General features: G+C 37.6%; 2 protein-coding genes across 19 annotated transcripts in view; one reads left to right on the forward strand and one right to left on the reverse strand.

The window, feature by feature from the left end:
• Positions 1-17,486, reverse strand: part of PIGN (phosphatidylinositol glycan anchor biosynthesis class N) — a 291,867-nt gene extending 274,381 nt beyond the window's left edge. For 3 of the 14 annotated variants that reach the window (XM_055368740.2, XM_055368735.2, XM_055368738.2), the window contains exon 1: positions 17,089-17,289. The gene's annotated coding sequence lies outside the window, so the exon portion shown is untranslated. Of the gene's footprint in view, positions 1-17,088 lie in introns of all 14 variants that reach the window. The other 11 variants (XM_055368732.2, XM_055368728.2, XM_055368736.2 and 8 more) reach the window with 8 other exon arrangements.
• RELCH (RAB11 binding and LisH domain, coiled-coil and HEAT repeat containing) overlaps positions 17,478-20,942 on the forward strand; it is a 119,920-nt gene continuing 116,455 nt past the window's right edge. For 3 of the 5 annotated variants that reach the window (XM_031003735.3, XM_031003734.3, XM_031003737.3), the window contains exon 1: positions 17,498-18,275. In XM_031003735.3, the coding sequence (XP_030859595.1) occupies positions 17,750-18,275 (526 nt within the window). In that variant the 5' untranslated portion in view covers positions 17,498-17,749. Of the gene's footprint in view, positions 18,276-20,942 lie in introns of all 5 variants that reach the window. The other 2 variants (XM_019014198.4, XM_019014199.4) reach the window with 2 other exon arrangements.

Genomic DNA, 20,942 nt, shown 5'->3' on the forward strand with positions numbered 1-20,942 from the left:
GCCTTGGCCTCCCAAAGTGCTGGGATTACAGGTGTAAGCCACTGTGCCAGCCATGTTTAACTTTTTCAGAAACTGACAAACTAGTTGTTTTCCAAAATTGTTGTACAACTTTACATTCCCACCAGCAATATATGAGAGTTTCAGTGGCTCTAATTCTCAGCAACACCTGGCATTGTCAATCTTTTAAACTTCATCTGAAGTGGGTGTGTACTGGTAGCTTGTTGTGATTTCAATATAATTTCCCTAATGACTAATATTATTGAGTGTCTTTCCATAGGCTTACTGATCTACCATTTGTATAGATTTAATTTTTTAATTAGATTGTGTTCTTGTTACAGAATCATAATGGTTCTTAATATATTCTAGATGCAGGCATACCACATCTTATTGTGCTTTACTTGATTGCTCTTTGCAGATTTATTTTTGCAAGTTGACAGTTTGAGGCAACCCAGCATTGAGCAAGTATATTGGTGCTATTTTTCCAATAATATGTGCTCACTTCATGTCTCTGTGTCATATTTTGTAATTCTTGCAATTATTTCAAATTTTTCATTACTGTTGTCAGTTATGTTGATCTATGATCAGTGATCTTTGATGTTATGATTGTAATTGTTTTGAGACAATTCCATATAAGACAGCAAACTTAATAAATGTGTGTGTTCTCACTGTTCCACCAACTGGCCATCCCCCATCTCTCTCCCTCTCCTTGGGCCTTGCTATTCCAAAACACAACTAAATTGAAATTAGGACAATTAATAACCCTACAATGGCATCCTAAGTGTTCAAGTGAAAGGAAGACTCATGTGTCTCTCATTTTAACTCAAAAGTTAGAGATGATTAAGCTTAGTGAAGAAGGCATTTTGAAAGCCAAGACAGGCTGAAAGCTAGGCCTCTTGTTTTAAACAGTTATCCAGTTTGTAAATGCAAAGGAAAAGTTCTTGAAGAAAATTAAAAGTGTTACTCCAGTGAATACATGAATGATAATAAAGTTAAACAGTCTTATTGCTGATATGAAGAAAATTTGAGTGGTCTGGATAGAAGATCAAACCAGCCACAACATTTCCTCAAGCCAAAGCCTAATCCAGAGTTTAAGACCCTAACTCTCTTCAATCTATGAAGGCTGAGAGATGTAAGGAAGCTGCAGAAGCGAAGTCAGTGTCTATAAAAAAGCATGATGACATTCTGTTTGGAATGGAGTTAAATCCATAGACCAACTGGGGAAGAACTGATAACAATATTTAGTCTCTGTGTCCAGGAAGACAGTATAACTCTCCACTTATTTAGGTCTTCTTTAATTTCCCTCAGCAATGTTCTGTAGTTTCAAATTAATAGGTCTTGTACATCATTTTTAAATACCATCTTTACAAATTTCATATTTTTGGTACTATTGTAATGTTATTTTTTATTTCAATTTCTCGTTGTTAATTCTTAAATCAACATTGATCTTTATATATTGACCCTGTACCCTGCAACACTGATCAACTGTTACTGTGGCTTTTGTGTATATGCTTTTTAACTTTCTGGAGATAATTAGGTTATCTATGAATAAAGACAATTGTACTTCTATGTCAATCTTTATGTATTTTATTTACATCTTATGCTTTTTGTATTATCTAGAACCTCCAGTATGATGTGGAATAGAAGTGATTACAGCAGAAATCCTTGCCTCGTTTCCAATATTAGGATGAAAGCTGTCAGTTTTCCAGGTTTTTGTAGATTCCCTCTAGTAGGCTGAGGAAGTTTCCTTTTACTCCTAATATGCTGACAGCTTTAAATCATGAATGGATGTTGGATTTTGTCAAATACTTTTTGTTGTATCTACTGAGATAATTATGATCATCTGATTTTTCTGGCCTGTTAATGTGGTGAATTAATATTTTGGCCTGTTAATGTGGTGAATTAATATTGATTAAATTTCAAATGTTAAACGCATCTTACATTCCCAGAATAAACCCCACTTAGTCATTAAGTATTATCCTTTCTACATATTGTTGGTCTTAGTTAAAATTTTACCATTTTTTGCAGCAAAGTTTATGAAAGATATAAGACTATAATTTTCTTTTCTTGTATCTTTCTGTGGTTTTGGTATCAGACAATGAGTTGGGAAATGCTGTTCCTTCTTGTACTTTTTGGAAGAGTTTGTGGAAAATTTGTATTATTTCTTCCTTTATTGAATAACAAAATTCACCAATGAAACCACTGGCTTGGGGTTTTCTTTGTGACAAGGTTTTTAACCATATATCCAATGTCTTCACATATATAGATACAAATAAACACACATAGATATTCAGATTATCTATTACTTCTTAAGTAAGCTTTCGTAGTTTTTAAGGAATTTATCCACTTGTCCATTTCATCCTAATTGTCAAATTTATTGACTAAAATTGTCCATAATGTTTACCTATTATCCCTTTTTCCTGTCCTGCAGTCCAGGATCCAGTCTAAGGGCAAGTATCACATTTAGTTATTCAAAATAAGTCATTTTTCAAGTACTTAATTCCTTTCAGTTAGATCTTAAATTCTATCCAGAGCTGAAGTACATATGGCATATTTAGATTTACAGATGTTCACTTTGATTTAAACACCTCCTCTTTATCATGGAAATAAATCTTAGTACTCTAATATGTACTTAACTTATACATATGTACTTAACTTAGTACTCTAATAATGTACTTAACTTATAAGTACATTAAGATGTATTTGTAAATGCAAATGTGTATTTGTAAATGCAAATGTATATTTGTAAATTGTAAATGTAAATGCAAATGTATATTTGCATTTACAAATAACTCCCTGGGCTCATGTTCTTTCTTGTCCCATTTGCCACTACACTGCTTTGCTAAGTTAAGTATCAAAGTTTATGTGTTAAAAGATAATATAAATTTTCCAAGGTTTACTGAAGTAACAAAACATTTTATTTCAGAACTTTGACCATCTTAAAGTTATAATAGCCAACATAAAAATCTAGTTCTGTTACATAATAAGAGTGGATTCTAGTAAAGCCACTGTTACTGTTTCCTTATCCATAAAAAAAGACACTGTCAGCCCTACTCCATTACAGAAGTATTGTGGGAAATAAGTAGACTCCCCAGTGACACCACACAAACATAAAATATTAGCAATACTAAAAATAACTAGATTGTGAAGCAACCCAACTCATATTTTTAAAATCAAACTGTAAATAGTTGACTTTACATTATGCTGAAGAAAGCAATAGAAGAAACAAAGATATATTTTCCTGCCAAATTGGTAATTAAGATTGGGACTTCTTATTGGTGATCCAAATCATGCAAATAAACTCTGTAAATAACAAGGATTTTGACAATAACTCTATTCAGCCATTTATTAGGTTATGGTCTACAAAATTTTAAAACGCAACTTGGTGTCTATTCTGTTTATTTATTTTTGAGACAGTGGCCTCACTCTGCCACCCAGGCTGGAGTGCAACAGCACAATTTCCGAGGCTCAGACAATCCTCCCACCTCAGCCTCCCTAGTAGCTGGGACCACAAGGTGTGCCACTACACCTGGCTAATTTTATTTTACTTTTTGTAGAGACTGGGTCTCACTGTATCACCCAGGCTGGTCTTGAACTCCTGGGCTGAAGCAATCCTCTCACCTCAGCCTCCCAAAAAGTGCTGGGATTACATGTGTAAGCCATTGCACCCAGCCTTGGTGTCTATTTTGGATGCGCTAAGAGATCATGTCCTTAGCAGATTCTGGCATTAGGTACATTACTAAAATTACCCAAACTTTGTATTTCTTACCTGTAAAATGCAGATAATACTGATGAACTATAAAAATGGTTGTGAGGATTAGAATAAATGTATGTCAAGTACCTAGCCCAACACTTGGCACTCAGTAAATGATAACACTTCAGTTTTGCTTCACAAAGATAAACTAAACATTATGAAATAAGAATAGTCATATGGTCACTAAATTCTGCCAATTCAACCACCTAATTCATTCTCTCCCTTCATCCTTTCCAATTGGAACACAAGGAAGAGCAACAAATAGGGGGCAAAAGCTAAAAAGCCTTCCATAATTTCACTATTAAAACTGATCATTTTTCGGCCGGGTGCAGTGGCTCACGCCTGTAATCCCAGCACTTTGGGAGGCCAAGGAGGGCAGATCACGAGGTCAGGAGTTCAAGACCAGCCTGACCAATGTGGTGAAACCCCATCTCTACTAAAAATACAAAAATTAGCTGGGTATGGTGGCGGGCACCAGTAATCCCAGCTACTCAGGAGGCTGAGGCAGGAAAATCGCTTGAATCTGGGAAGCGGAGTTTACAGTGAACCAAGATCATGCCACTGCACTCCAGCCTGGGCAACAAAGCGAGACTCCAACTCAAAAAAAAAAAAAAACTGATCATTTCTCATCTTCTCATTGTCTGCCTTAGAAACACTTCCACGGTAGCTCCTAGTTCACTGCTGTAATTACTTACTTTTTCAGTTTTACATACCAAATTATATGATCTTTTAGACACACTCCCAGTCACTTCTATATTCACAACATTCTTCCACCTGTGACTGACCCATTAATAGCTCCTTAGTAAATGTTTATTGCCTATATGAAGAAATGGCATATTATAAAGCAAAGGCAATTGAGTCAAACTTTGAGTTCACAAAAGAACAAGCTGAAGGCCAGAGACATGAAGTGAGGTCTCAGCTCATACTGTTATTTAATAAGCAGCAGTAAAAATCTAGTTAGGGGAGATGAATGAGTAAACAATTATAAAGACTTAACTACCATCATAGACACATTTACTTTTAACCATTGCATTATCCAATAGAAGCTTATATTATTCATATTTTCTCTGATCCTAATAAATTCCCAATATTATTAATTAATTAAATCAGTTAAATTAATGCTAATGCATTATTTTTAAAAGTGGTTTAGGTAAGCACAATATTTTAAAAAACATACATAGCAACTAGCTGAACAGAAAAATGAATGTCCTATACAATTACTTAGTTCCTATAAAAATCATGGCTACGAGACAATGAGACCATTTTTAAATTGTCATGCAATTCAATCCCCTCCCCCTCAAAAAAGCTTTTAAGAGGATCTGAAAACAACTCCCCTAATCAAATTAATAAAATTTCTTGATTACAGACTCACAGTGTTCACTACTAAACACGAATGACATAAGCATTATATATATTATAAATATATATTTTATATATAATATATACATTTAATATAATATATTTTATATATAATATATATATTTAATATAATATATTTTATATATAATATATATATTTAATATAATATATTTTATATATATAATGTTTATGACATTATATATATAAAACTTAGTGTCCAGTTGAGTTTTGTTTTCAAAAGAACTCGTGTTTTCACTTCTCCACATTCACTGCCATCACCTAAGTCCATTTTTCACCTGAACCTCTTCAACAACTTACAAATGGTTTCCCTACCAAACTGCAGAAAACTACACAATGTAAGTTTCTCCCTTCATCTAAAGTAATTATATATTTTACTCTACAAATTGTAGTACCTTTCACTTGTTCACTATACTTCATTCTAATTGTTCTTCAGGAATTTTATACACAGGTACTGACCAAAACTCAGATTAAAGGTTAAAACTCTTTAACCCATTCCCCATAAAATTTCCATTTTCTTCCCTTTCAATGTAAATTAGATTACATCTTTTCCCTTCTTAAAGTCTGTGAGTAGCTTTCCATTGTTCCAAGAGTAATATCCTGTGTTCTTCCACTACCTCCATGGCCCTGCATACCTCTCTCACCTCATTATGGCATACCACCTTGGGCTCCCAAAGTGCTGGGATTACAGGTGTAAGCCACCACACCCGGCCAAATGCATGTTTCTAATATGTATCCTCAGACTAGAATATAAGCTAGAATGAAGGCAATGACTGCGTTTCTGTTCACTCATGCTCACCACCTAATGGCATAGTGCAGTCACTTTATGATTCATTGGTGGAATGAGTATATATTTGAACTTTATTTATTTTCCCCCCAGTTCACTAAAAAGTACAGTTAATGCAGCATCAAGTCAAAGAGAAATTTTACTTATTTTGGGGAAGATGGCAGGAAGAGAGCTAATAAAAAGTCCTTAAAAGCTTCTAAAATTCCCCCTAGGTATCTTAGGAACCATCATTAGCTAATTAATCTTTCCAATTAGGAAGTACAGGCTCTATTGTCTCAAATTTCAGAGAAAGAAAAGGTAAGAAATGAACAAGAAGTTTCAGGCAATTTTTATTTTTAAATAACTTATTTAATGAGATATATAACTAGCCTATAAAAGAGTATCTAAAATTCCAGAAAGGAAAATCAAGTGAGAATATAATTGATAATTTTCTCTAACATTATGTTAGAGAGAATTGCTTTATCAAGTAATGACTTATTATCCTTATCTCTACCAGAATACAATGAGATATTAATGAGTTTAGAATCCCATATCTCTTTTTTACAGAATAATTTCAATTAATTCAGGTAGCAGGAATGAGGGAGATATAAAATTACAACTAGGGAAACATCACAGTAATTATTGCCACCAAGATCCATTGATAAATGCTAAAATCAATGGATCAAAGTTTCAGGGAAACAGTATATTTGCAGTCTTAAAGAAACTTCTCCAAATATTTATTCCTTACAAAGGGAAAAATACTAACAACGGAGAAAACAGTCAGACACAATTTAACCAAGTGGTCATGGTTAACATAACCAATAGTAAGACATACTAACATCATGTAACCCTGACCAGATGCACTGAGAAAGGCAAAACATGGTAGTCTTGGCAAAAGAACATGTGGTATTCTTGTTAAAAATGCATAATCTCAATCTAATAATGGTAATATATCAGATAGACCCAAATTGAGACAGCCTACAAAATAATGGACAAGTACTCCGTAAAAGAATGGAGGAGGTTAAAGAGACTTACCTAAACACAACAAGGGAAACTGGATGAGAAAATAGAAAATAGTGGAAAAACTAGTTAACTTCAACTAAGATCTGTAGTTAATAGTATTATACAAATACTAATGTACTGGTTTTGATAATTATACGATGTTTACATAAGATGTTTACATTAGGTGAAGTTGGGTAAAGGGTGTACTGGAACTCTGTACTGTTTTTGCAACTTTTCCACAGATCTAAAAATTATTTTTAAATAAAAAGTAAAAAAAAAAAATTGGAGTCTGAATCTATACTCAAAAGATACACTGTTGTAATTATAAACCACCACAAGTTTTACAGATAGCTCTGATTTCAGGTAACCTTTGTTCTTGTCAAACATGATTTGCTAAACTTACAGACTATCAGTGATTTAATGTTCACATTGGCATAAACCATACTAAAAAGCTTATGAATTAAAGATGGTGTCCCATAGGTCCCTATGGTTTTGTTCACTTTTCTTCATTCCTTTTTCTTTCTGCTTCTGCTTCTATAATTGCCCCATTTTCAAGTTCATTGACTCTTTCTTCCACCTGTTCAAATTTGCTGCTGAATCCCTCTTGTGAACAGTTTGTTTCAATTATTGTACTGCTAAGCTCCGGTATTTCTATTTGGTTCATTCTAATAATTTCTATCTCTTTTGATGCTCTTATCTCATTCATACATCACTTTCCTGACTTCCTTTAGTTCTTTGTCTATGGTTTCCCATAGCATTTTGACATATTTAAGACAGATGATTAACGTCTTTGTCTACTAAGTCCAATGTCGGGACTTCCTCAAGGGTGGCTTCCACCAATTTGTTTATTTTTTTCTGTGAATATGCCATCCTTTCCTGAGTCTTTATATGCTTTTTTGTAACTTTCTGTTGAAATTTATATTTTGAATATTATAATGCAGTAATTCTAGAAAGCAGATTCCAGAATTCTGGCATTTTCTTTTGATTTTTGAAGGGTTCAGCCTTTCGTTTAGTAACTTTTCCAAACTATTTTTGCAAAGACTTTATTCCTTTTGTTTATGGTCATTAAAGTCTCTGTTTTGTTATCTTACTGATCAGCCAATGGCAGATTTAGATTTCCTTAAATGCCTAAAACAAAAACAAATAGTACTCTCCCAAGTTTTTGTAGTCTGGCTCTCAGCTGAAGTACTCTCACACTGAGCTTGGCCACCTACACTTCTGCCTTAGCCTTCACCTTCTGCTTGTCTAGTGCTCACAGATCTTCCAAAGGTAGAAGCGTAGGCACCTCTCAGGATCTTTCTGGGCATGCATTACATGTAATTTTTGCGGGGGATAAAGATGGGACAAAATTCAGCCTCTACATTGGTCACTCAGGAAACCACTAGACAGATCAAAATGCACAACCACAGTATTTTAAGAACAAAGTCCATACTAAATACAAGCAAGTCACACCAGAAATGTGGGCCATAGTCCCCACAGCTGCTGCCATTGCCACAATGGTGAATGAGGATGGTAATCCAGTGGATTAAATGCCACAGCACTCTGAAATTCAGCTGCCCTCTTCTTCATTATGCAGTCTCCTGGTTGCTGTAAATGTCAGACCAGATTTTAGAATCCCAAAACGTTGATCCTGTCACTCTGCCCCCTTATGCTTGTTTCAGTGGAGGACTAACCCTTATAATAAACCACCGTACTCTGCCATTTTCGGTAATGTCACCTAGAGATTGTGTTCTTAACCACTTCAACGTTTACTAAAAATACACAAACCTACGATGTGAAGTAAAACCAGCCAAAACTGTAAGACAGAGCTGGTAGTCCCAGCTACTTAGGAGGGTGAGGCAGGAGGATTGCTTGAGCCTAGGAATTCAAGGCTAGCCTGGGAACATAGCAAGACCCACTTAAAAAAAAAAAAAAAAAGAAGAGGAAAGAAAAACTGTAAGATAGTACTTGGAGCCTGCACACAAGATTATCAGATAAACTATTAAGCCATATAATTAGCACTAGTTCATTTGCTTATTATTCTGGGGTATATATTTTTTCATCAAGATTTATGTCATTTTTAATTGTAAACTCTATGTGACTTTACAAAATCCCATATGAGAACTAATTTTCAAATTTTCTTATGGCAAGTAAACTAGAGATTATTAGTTCTTTAGATGATTCGTGCCCACTTGAGTTCAAAATCTTTTATCTGTATCTCATATCCTTTTTCTGTTCCAGAAACTCTACCAGGATACCACAGGACAGCTAGTCACCATATCTCCTTGGGCTTCTCTTGGCTGTGATAATTTCCCAGACTTTGCTTGTTTTGATGACCTTGTGAGTTTTGAGGAGTACTGGTCAGAGATTTTGTATAATGTCTTGCTATTGGGATTTATCTGATGTTTTTCTCATGGTAAGTCTGGGGTTATGGGTTCAGGAGAGGAAACATACATACATAAAGTACCATTTTCTTCACATCATATTAAGGGTACTGTCAACATGACTTACTAAACTGTTAATATAAAACTTGACCACTTGGCTGAGGCAGTTTGTTCAGTTTCTCCTCTGTAAAGTTCACTGTAAAGTTTCTCCATGTAAATGTTGCCCCATTTCATACTATAGTTTTTGGTAGGAAGTCACTACGTGCAGCCAACACTTAAAGAGTGAGGAGTTACACTCCACCTCCTGAGATGACGAGGCACCTACATAAATTGATGTTTTTCTATATGAAGAGTATATATGTTAAACCCAGTCAATTGTGTAATTAAAAGCCATCTGTCGGTCAGGCCTGATGGCTCACACCTGTAATCCTAGCACTTTATGAGGCCGAGGCAGGTGGATCACTTGAGCTCAGGAGTTTGAGACCAGCCTGGGCAATGTGGTGAAACCCCATCTCTACAAAAAATGCAAAAAAATTAGTCAGGCATGGTGGCACATGCCTGTAGTCCCAGCTACTTGTGGGGCTGAGGCAGGAGGATTGCCTGAACCCCGGAGATCGAGGCTGCCAGTGAGCTGAGATCACACCACTGCACTCCAGCCTGGGTGACAAAGTGAGACCCTGTCTCAAAATAAATAAATACATACATAAATAAAAGCCATCTGTCATTCTACAAGATTACATTAATATTATAATCATCATCATTTCCACTCCTGCTTTCCCCACCTTACTTGAAATTAATTTTTACCAGTATAGCTGCAAAGCCATTATTTCTTTTATAAGTTTATTCTAATCAGTACTACCAAAAAAGCCTTATAAATGATCTCAAACATTCAAGACCTATATTCTATTATATGACTCTATTACAATTTAATTGAACACTATCCTGCTGATCAACATTGCTCGCAGTTGTCACGATTACAAATAATATGGCAATTAAGCTGCTCTCTTATGGTAAAGGTGGAGATTTTTAGAATTTTTACAAACTGTAGAGTAGTGACCCATAACAAAATAATTTCATGGACTGCAATTAGCCTTCTTTCCTTTTTTTAAAAAATGAAATAGAATACAGTACAATAGGATCGGATAAAATATAGAATATATCACATCGCAAAGTACTTCAGAAGTAGTACATGATTATTTTGAAAAAGTGTGTTTTTTTCCTGTGTATCCACACACCAATATTCTTGCATGTATATAACCTGTACTGAAAGTTTTATTTCAAATTATTCTATGGACCAATAAGATTGAAAGCCACCTCTATAAGTGGAATTGCTCTAATAAACAAAATTTTCAACTTTACAAGTGACTGGCAAAGCGTCCATACTAATTTAGATACTCTCCAGCAATGTAGGAAAGCTTCTATATCTCTAAATCCCCCTAATTGCTTGATACTGTCATGTTTACCTTAAGACAATTTGAACAGGCCAAATTGGCATCCTGTTATTTGAGTATGTATTTGCCTGATTACTAGTGAGTATGAAAATTTTTTCATGTTTTTATTGGCCAGTTGGGTCTCTCTTCCTTTCAATTGCCTATTCATATCCTTTGATCAGATAGGATTAGGGTTATTGACCTTTTATTTGACTTGTACATTAAAATTATATGTGTGTGTATGTTTATATAGTGTGTGTATGTTTATACATAGCAGATATACACATTTATATATAAATTTTGTTCATAGGGCCTTTTGTTAAAATGAAATTTTCAACTTTAATACAGTAAAATTTGTCAAACATTTATCCTTTCTGGTGTGAGTTTTTTGTGTCTTGTACTATAGAAGAAAACTTCCCTGGTTCTTATGTCACATATATTCTTCTAATAGTTTTAGATTTTTGTTTTTTACCTTTCATTATTTAAAATTTATTTGTGTTGGTTTGTGCCCTCTGAAACAAAAATAATTATTTGTATATGGTGTGAGGTAGACATCAGCTTATGTTTTTAACCAGCTCACAAGTATTAGTACTGCTACTAGTGTAGAATTTACTATGATAAAATTACACATCAGAAAGAAACAGGTTTTAAACCTTTACATTCAAATCTTGGCTTTTGCTATTTGTAATAATAAAAAATTGGAAACAATATCTAACCATAGGGAACAGATAAATTGTTTATTCATAATGAAATACTATATTTCTGAAAAGGATACATCTCATAAATAACAGTATCAATAAAAAAAATTTTAAACATCTATTGCCCTTTTCTCCCCAACTTTTCAAACTTCTTGAAAAGACTGAATGTGACCTCTTTTTTTTCCTGACCACCTAAATCTCAAACAACTTAAACCTTATTGTCATTACTTCATAAGAAAGTAAAGACAGTTAACAGTGCAAAATCTAATAGCTATTTTTTAGTCTTCATTTTCTAAGCAACCTAAGCTTCCCGGGCTAAGTGATCCTCCCACCTCAGCTTCCCAAGTAGCTGGGACCACAGGTGCATGTTCACCACATTCAGCTAATTTTTGTATTTTTTGTAGAGCGGGGGTCTTGCCATGTTGCCCAGGCTGGTCTTGAACTCCTGGGCTCAGGTCATCTACTCACCTCGGCCTCCTAAAGTGCTGGGATTACAGGTGTGAGTTGCTGGGCCCAGTCGCCTTCTCCTTTTTATTTTTATTTCTTTTTAGACAGAGTCTCGCCCTATCTATCGCCCAGGCTGGAGTGCAGCGGCGCGATCTCGGCTCACTGCAACCTCCACCTCCCGGGTTCAAGCAATTCTCCTGCCTCAGCCTCCCAAGTAGCTGGGATTACAGGCACACAGCATCATGCCCAAGTAATTTTGTATTTTTAGTAGAGACGGGGTTTCACCATGTTGGCCAGGCTGGTCTCAAACTCCTGACCTCAGGTGATCCACCCACCTCATCCTCCCAAAGTCGTGGGATTACAGGCATGAGCCACCATGCCCGGCTGCCTTCTCCTTTTTAATAGGCTGTTATCACTTGTCTTCTATGAACATTACTGCTTTCATTTTTCACCTACACCTCTGACCAATGTTGAACAGTCTCTATCTGATCACTAAATTTTGGAGTTACTCAAAACTTGGTCCTCAGCTGTCTTTTCTTCTCACTCTATACTTTCTATCCTGGCAAGTTTCATCATATCTGTGGCTTCAGTTATCACCTAATATGCAAAAGCCTCAACAAATTATAGCTCCAAATCCATATATGTAACTCAAACCTTTATAAATCTACATGGACATTTCAAAGACACTCAAACTGGGTAGGTTTAAAACCAAATTCATAGCATTTCCCATGAGCCTTGTCTACTACCTACTAAATCCTTAGTGTTCACAATCTCAGTAGGTGGCACCACCTTCCCACCAAGTATGTAAGTCTGAGAAATAGGCATCGTTCTTTACACCCTATTCTTCCCCTTTATTTAATCTAACAATTGTCCACTTTGTGTTTCTTGAATCTGTTCATTTGTCTTAATCTCCATTGACACCTCTGTAATTTAAGATGTATACCATCTCTTATGCGAACTACTGCAATGCAGGAATAGGTCACCCCTATATACTCTAACCCTTCTCTGATCCATTTCTTGCCATGTAGCCAGAGTATTACTTGCTTTTCTTTTTTCAAAAGAAAATCTGAACATCTTACCCCTTGTATAAAACTCTCCAGTGCCTTCTGTGAAGCATTCACTGTCTTTAAAGTCAAAAGACACGTTTGCAACAACGTGGATGTTCCTGAAGCCTGGTATGCTAAGTGAAATAAGCCAGGTGCAGAAACACAAACACTGCATGATTTCACTCCTATGTGGAACTTAAGAAAGTTGACCCCACTGAATTAGAAGCAGCATGGTGGTTACCAGAGGCTGGGGTAGTTCCACAGGGAGGGGCAATTGTAGAGATACTGATCAAAGCATTCATATTAGAGTTAGATAGAAGGAATAAGTTCAAGAGCTCTGTTGTACAGCATGGTGACTCTAGTTAATGATGATATATTGTATTCTTGAAAACTGCTAAGAGGGTAGATGTTCAAATTTCTCATCACAAAAATGATAACTATGTGTAAGGTAATGCATTTGTTACTTAGCTAGATTTGAGCATTTCACAATGTATATATACTGAAGAACATCATGTACACAATGAATACATAAAATTGTATATGTTAATTAAAAAATAAATTTAAAAATGAAGTCACAGCTGAAAAAAAAAACTCTCCAGTGCCTTTTCACCTACTAATCTAGACTAAAATCCTTAATGTGACTAACAAGGTCTTTTATAGACTAGCCTCTGCCTTCTTTTCTAACTCTGTCTCATAGCACTCCCCTTTACTTTGTAACATCTCACATCCCTGGCCCCTTCTTTTATTCAAGTATCCCACTGCTACAAGACCTTCGTAGGCTCAATTCCTCTCTGCAGAATGTACTTGCAACCTATCTTCCACTCTCTCCTAACATTCCATTTCAAGCATCACTTCCTCAGGGATTATGCAGGTCAAGTCAGAAACGAAAACTTTTATTTCAGTTTGTAATTACATAGCTTTGTCTATGACTATTTGAATTAATGTCTGTCTCTGTCACTTCACCACAATTCCATGACAGCAGGATGGGGCATCTCCAACACCCATCAGAGTCCTATGCACTTAGTAAGGACTCAAATGTTTGCTGAATAAATTATTTAGAATTATCATTTCAAGGGTAAATGCAATATGCACTACAGCCACTAGAGGATGCCCTGCTTCTGTTTTTGTTCCTCCAGAACAAGATGTGAAGACTGAAAATACTTAAAAAAAAAAAAAAAATAAACCTTTTATGATAAAGTAATTTACTATTAATGTAAATAAAATTGCAGTTATTACAAAATATCAGCATTCACTACTTATTTTAATTAGTTTAATTGCTTAATACTAAATATTACTTAATACTTCTCTTTAAAGAAAATCACAATTTATTCAGATTTATTGAAAAAGAAATACCTCCAAAACAAACGCATAACTATTAAAATTTTAAAAAGATATATGCATGTACCAATACAAGTTATCTAGTTTATCTGTGGATGTTTACCACACACTGAAAAACAATAAAACATGAGGTATTACTAAAACCTCAAGTCAACCGAAACTTGCATTCAGAATATTACTTGTGGTTCTTTTAAGACTATTAAAACCTAAAATAATTTTTTAAATACTAAAATGATTGACGTGCTTTGAAAAAAGGCATCTTTTACATCTTCATTGCTAAGGCACAAGCTTTAATAACTATCATTAGTCAGATGAAACATTAGTTGTAAGGGCCTAGATTATTGAAAATCTTACTAAGCAGAAAGGAAATCTCCCAACACTATTAATAATAAATTATTATAAGTAGTGATCGGTAATTTTTAATATTCCAGTGTGTGTTACTTATACATTATTCACGAATAACCAAACTTCTGTGTATTGTGGAAAAGAAAAGTACATACTGGGAAGACTGGGCAGTTGATTTCTTATGGGCTTACAAGATCAAACACACAAGTTCATGGTTATAGGATAGGAGGCAGAAATAGAAGCAGAAAACTACAGATTTGTATGGCAAGAACTCCTCTCCATGCAAGTTCTTACAACTCTCTGAGGAAACATTTTAAATCTATTTTCAACTTGTGTTTTAGAACTTAGACCCCAAATTAAAGATACTCCCTTCAGCCCTACTGACTTAATTGCTTTTTCAGGCTTGCACTGCCAAAACGATTGATATTACTTTTATTTTTAAACACTTGTCAAATGTTCTCAACACATACTAATATTTCAATAATTAATAAGTGACCACAGTAACAGTTATTGTGTAGCAGGTACCAGGCACTGGGACAAGAACATTCTCAATTCTGTGTACTTTCCTTATCCCCTTTGATAGACGAATGCAAGTAAGGCTGAGAAGTTAGGTAACTTTTTCAAGGTCTCACAATAAATAATGAGTAGAATTGGGATCTGAACTTAAGCTTTTCTATCTTATAAGCATAATCCTCTTCAGGAATCCTAAATGCAGGAGATTTCTCAATTTCCCAATCATGGAGATGGAAATATTGTATATAAACAATCCATTTCTAATCATGCCCTTCCCATGCCATTCACTAATCCTCCATTCCTGGATTCCAGAAATTGGTTCCATTTTAATCTCTCTGGAAAATCCAACTAAAATACGGATCAGCAATCCCTTTTGCTAAGAAATCTCTAACAGGATACAGTATTTGCCATTTCAATTCTATTTGGGGGGATTTTTTCCCCATGTTTTACTTTTAATATATGGCACAGAAAACTATTTATCATTAAAACATTGGGAACTAATGTCCTATAAAAAAATAGTTTAAATTCTTGGTACTATTTTTTTTTAAACTTCTAGCAAAAATAAAATTTTAAAAACCCAAATCCCCATTCAAATGAAAATTTTAGTTTATTGAGCCTGGGTAAATTGAAATTAAAGCTTACTCTTAATTGTTGGCATACTTTTACATGTAAACCAATAACCTGACCTAAGGTTATGTAAGAATCGTCTATTTTAATTTTTCCATGGAGCTAACGGGAGATACTTTACTGTGGAATGTTTACTACACACTGAATGTAATATGTCACTTACCTGATAGCACTAATTACTACTGCCTATGTATTTCGGCATTTACTGGAAGCTGTACACTAAGAAAGGAAATCTAAAGCCTGCAAAAGTGGTCATTTGTGTGTGAGAAAAATAGGAGCCATAAGAAATAGCAGTCTAACTGTATTGGCTGGAAATTCCTTTACCTTTTCAGATCATAATCAAGGAATGACACAAAAGATAAACGTTGATCTTCTAAACTTAGGATATGTACTTTATATGCTAACATTTCATTAAAAAAATCAAAACTCTCTGAAGCATTCAACTTTTAAAATAGTTCTAAGTTCCAAAACCTTGATTCTAGCCTGCATGAACGAGTCAGAAATGTTGCAGGAGACAGTGGATAAAGAATCGTTTGGGACATAAGAGAAAAGATGTTAATTCCTTTGACTCCTTATTAGCGGAATTGAATTTTTTTTTTTTTTTTTTTTTGAGACGGAGTCTCGTTCTGTCGCCCAGGCTGGAGTGCAGTGGCGCGACCTCGGCTCACTGCAATCTTCGCCTCCGGGGTTCAAGCGATTCTCCTGCCTCAGCCTCCCGAGTAGCTGGGATTGCAGGCGCGCGCCACCACGCCCAACTAATTTTTGTGTTTTTAGTAGAGAAGGGGTTTCACCATGTTGGTCAGGCTGGTCTCGAACTCCCGACCTCGTGATCCGCCCGGCTCGGCCTCCCAAAGTGCTGGGATTACAGGCGTGAGCCACCGCGCCCGGCGTGGAGCTGATTTTATATCAACCACTCTTGGCTTAAGTTTACTTATCTGTCTACTGGTGAGACAGCATTTGATATTCTGAAGGGTCCCTGTTGTGTAAATCGTGTATTAAATCCTAAGCGTTTATTGAGCACCTAACAATTTGTTTTCCAACTCGAGGATGTTCCCAGATCCAGGCAAATGCCAACCTCAGCGTTCCCTTTTCCGTTTAGTCTCTCCAGCCCCCGTCCCCACCCACAGGCAGGACCACCTCCGGGGCTGAGAAGTCGTGCTGTCGCTAGGCCTCCCGAGTGTGCAAGCATGTGGCAGAGAAGGGAAAAGAAAGGAAGTCACATTCTGACTACAGGCCTGGGCACTTGCTATCCGTGGGGACAAAATGTCACCACTGGCAGCAAATAACGAGAAAAAGTGCAGCGCAGTAGGGAAACAGCGCGTCCGCGGGCGCGACACCACAGTTTGGGCGCCGACACCCTCCGCGCACTGGTCCCTGAACTTTACCTGGAGCTTATCCCGGTCAGGCCTGATCTCGAAAACGAGGGCTCCTCAGCGTGAAGGCAGGACCCAGCTCCATTAAAGCTCTCGGGCAGTGGTCCCTTCTACCCACTGAAGCGATAGCCGGGAGGGTATTCCTAAGCCACCACTACAACCACCCCTCAATCCCGGAACGCCCCCAACACCTGCCCGGCCGCTGCTGCTCTCGCGATAATTCTCGGGCCAGTCTCCCGTCAGTCCGCTCCACGCCTTCCTCCTCTGACCAATCATGGAGGAGTCGTGGGTGGAGTTTTGCTTTTGAGCGGAGAGCGGGGCCTTCAATCTTTGCTCTCTGGCGCTGGGAATGGGCGGAGCTGAAGTGGGCTGGGGCGGGGCTGGGGCGGGGCTAGATCGGGGAGAGGGGCAGGGCACGCTCCAGTTCTCGCGAGACTGGAGACCAGGAAGACGCCTGCAGAGCCGGGCTGCTGGTGCAGCAGAGGCTGAGGCATCAGGTGCAGCTGCATCCGGATCTCCTTCCTTGGAGCCTACTCCTTGTCTCTAAGTCGGGAGGCAGGACGTGGTCAGGCCGGGGCTGTGGAGGTGCGCTGTGTCCCCTGAGGCCTAGAGGATTCGGGCTGCGGCCTGTCGGAACCAGTCAGGGAGGCGCCCACACTCCTGACAGGATAAGATGGCGGCGATGGCGCCTGGAGGTAGTGGCAGTGGTGGCGGCGTGAATCCATTTCTCAGCGATTCGGATGAGGACGATGACGAGGTAGCTGCAACAGAGGAACGGCGGGCAGTACTTCGGCTGGGTGCCGGAAGTGGCCTAGATCCTGGCTCTGCGGGCTCGCTGTCGCCACAGGATCCCGTGGCCTTAGGAAGCAGTGCGCGGCCAGGGCTCCCTGGGGAGGCGTCGGCGGCTGCAGTGGCCCTGGGGGGCACCGGGGAGACCCCGGCCCGATTGTCAATTGATGCGATCGCTGCTCAGCTGTTGCGCGATCAATACTTGCTGACCGCCCTGGAGCTGCATACCGAGCTGTTAGAGAGTGGCCGGGAGCTGCCTCGGCTTCGCGACTACTTCTCCAATCCAGGCAACTTCGAGAGGCAAAGTGGAACCCCGCCGGGGATGGGGGCGCCAGGGGTCCCTGGAGCAGCCGGCGTTGGGGGCGCTGGAGGTCGGGAACCGAGTACAGCGTCGGGCGGGGGACAGCTCAGTAAGTGGACGCAGCCTGTCACACTCCGGCAGGGTATTTGGGATTGTGCGGAGTTACTGTAGGGGAGAGGGGGTATTTCTGCGTGGGTCCCGATAGGGACATTTTAAGGAACGAGAGTATTGGGGTGGGGGCGCTCTTCTGCGGTGGAAGCAAGAGGATCAGGCAGTGACTGTTCTCTCTGCCTGCTTCCAACCCTTGGCTGGTGTTGCACTTGGCTCCTGGCTCCCCTATTGGTGTCAGTATCTATAAAATATCAAGAGTTTCTAGTTCACTGGCTATTACGGGACTCCAGAAGGTTCCCTTTTATACTAGTTTATTGCTTTAAGCATTTTTCCTTTTTCTCCAGTTACCTGAATCACACTACCAGGAAATAGTGTTACCTGAATTGTCTGCAGTAGTTCTTTGAGTCTGAGCCAGGAGAGAAAGAATAGGACACACTGCTGCTGTCTCCGAAAAGTCAGATGTACTTAAGACCCTTTGTCTTTGGGACGACTTTTTCACCGCCAAAATTGGGTTTTCTGCTGCACAAAATTTGTTCTGTTGAGATAAAGTTGATGTAATTCAGTTTCAATGCCTTAATTTAAGTAATGTTCAAAATTACAGGAAATGCAAGGAGCAAGGCAGACAGGTTCTACCAGCAGTCTGTCTCACCATCCCACGACCATGCAGGCTTTTCTCTTTGCATTAGATAGGAATTGACCTTTTTACCTTGTTGGAATGATTTTTAGCAGCATAGAGTAATCGTTTACCCCATATATTTGTAAGCATCTCTTATGGCTTGAAAACTTACTGTCAAAGATGTACTGTACTGCGTGTAGGATTCCCAGTGTCTCCCTTTTGGGAGGTATATTAAATATTCCCTTACTAATGTATGGAGATGTTTTAGTATGAGGCCATATATTAATTCTATATTAACAAGTATTCATATAGAATTTTTAAACTGCAGCCTAATTGATTTTTTTTTAATCACTATGCTTTTGAATAGTGCCAGAGACTTAAACTGCCAAACGTAGACGTGGTGGAAGCTTAGGGAGTGCATTTTCTATCAAGGTGAATCTTAAATATATTTCCCCCTTGGATATGGGATTTTCTCAGTAGTTATAATTTCCTTACTCAATATGTAGGATAATCTTCTTTTTCGGGAAAAGATTTTCTCATTGCTGACCTTTAAGACTATAAAATGAGACAGTAGTGTAACAAAATTGTTATGTGTGGTGGTGGGTCTTTTTTTGTTTGTTTTTTTGTGGGTTTTTTTTTTTTTTGGTTTTTGTGTTATTTCTAAGATTTCTAAATTATCTCATGATTTTTCACCGGACAAGGTCTAGCTAAGATGTCACCTTTGTAAATGCTTCCTCCAGGCTTAGGTAGTTGCTTGGTTTCTTTCATTGTTAACACTTTCAAACCTCCATCATAGCCTTTAGCCCGTTTGTATGTGATTGTTGACAATACCATTTTTCTCCATTGGTCAGTTCTTCAGAGACATTTTTATAATAAATTCCTCACACTTCGCTCAGTCCCTGGCTGTTGATGAACATAACTGAATTGTATCTGCTGTGTTTTCAACCGTATTAATACAGTGAAATGGATTATTCCTTAGTTGGTAACTTTATTCATTTAATTTTAAAGAATTTCTTGACCTTTTCACCCTGTCTTATTAGGGCTATCATAGCATTGTTTCTAGTGAAAATTCCTCCTTGCAAACTTTTTTGTATTGAAAGAATTATAATTGAGCTCACTAAATAGTTTAGCGGTGTTTTAAACTAAAACCTTACTTCTAAGTGCCTTTGCATTATACATTTTTATAGTTTCTTGAAATAACTAGAGTCTTATGATCAAATATCACAATTAAATATTCATGTGCACCTGTGCTTTTCTATTATCCTCATTTATTTGTACCTGTTTTAGGTACTGGATATATAAGTGTGTGTGTTTGTCTCTGTGTGTGTGTGTACACATCAAGTTTATTAAATTTTTACTTAATACTAAGCAAATGAACAACAGGACAAAAAATTCAAAATTATCCATAATCCCACCAATGGTATTTGCTTTTCCTGTCTTTAATGGTAGTTGCCTTACCTGTCTTTTCTGTGCGTGTGTTTTAAAAAACAAAAAATGGATTAAACTGTTTAACATAGTCTTATACAGGCACTATACTTTTTAGCATCAACTTGGATGTAAAATTTGCATACAGTAAAATTTACACGTTTTAAGTGTGTGCAGTTTGGTGAGTTTTGACAAATCAGTCACTACCACAATTAAAATACAGAACATCAGCAGGGTGCAGAGGCTCAAAGCCCGTAATCCCAACACTTTGGGAGGCCGAGGCGGCCAGATCACGAGGTCAGGATTTCGAGACCAGCCTGGCCAACATGGTGAAACCCCTTCTCTACTAAAAATACAAAAATTAGCCAGCCGTGGTGGTGGGCACCTGTAATCCCAGCTACACGGGAGGCTGAGGCAGGAGAATCGCTTGAACCCAGGAGGCAGAGGTTACAGTGAGCCAAGATCCCACCACTGCAGTCCAGCCTGGGCGACAGATTAAGACTCCATCTCAAAAATAAATAAATAAAAGTAAATAAAATAAAATACAGAACATTTTTATTATCCCCAGAATTCCTTCATTCAATATCCTTACTTCCATCTAGACCACCACTGATCACTTAGAAC

This window comes from Gorilla gorilla, chromosome 17 (genome assembly GCF_029281585.2).
Source record: "Gorilla gorilla gorilla isolate KB3781 chromosome 17, NHGRI_mGorGor1-v2.1_pri, whole genome shotgun sequence".
Classification (NCBI taxonomy): Eukaryota; Metazoa; Chordata; class Mammalia; order Primates; family Hominidae; genus Gorilla; species Gorilla gorilla.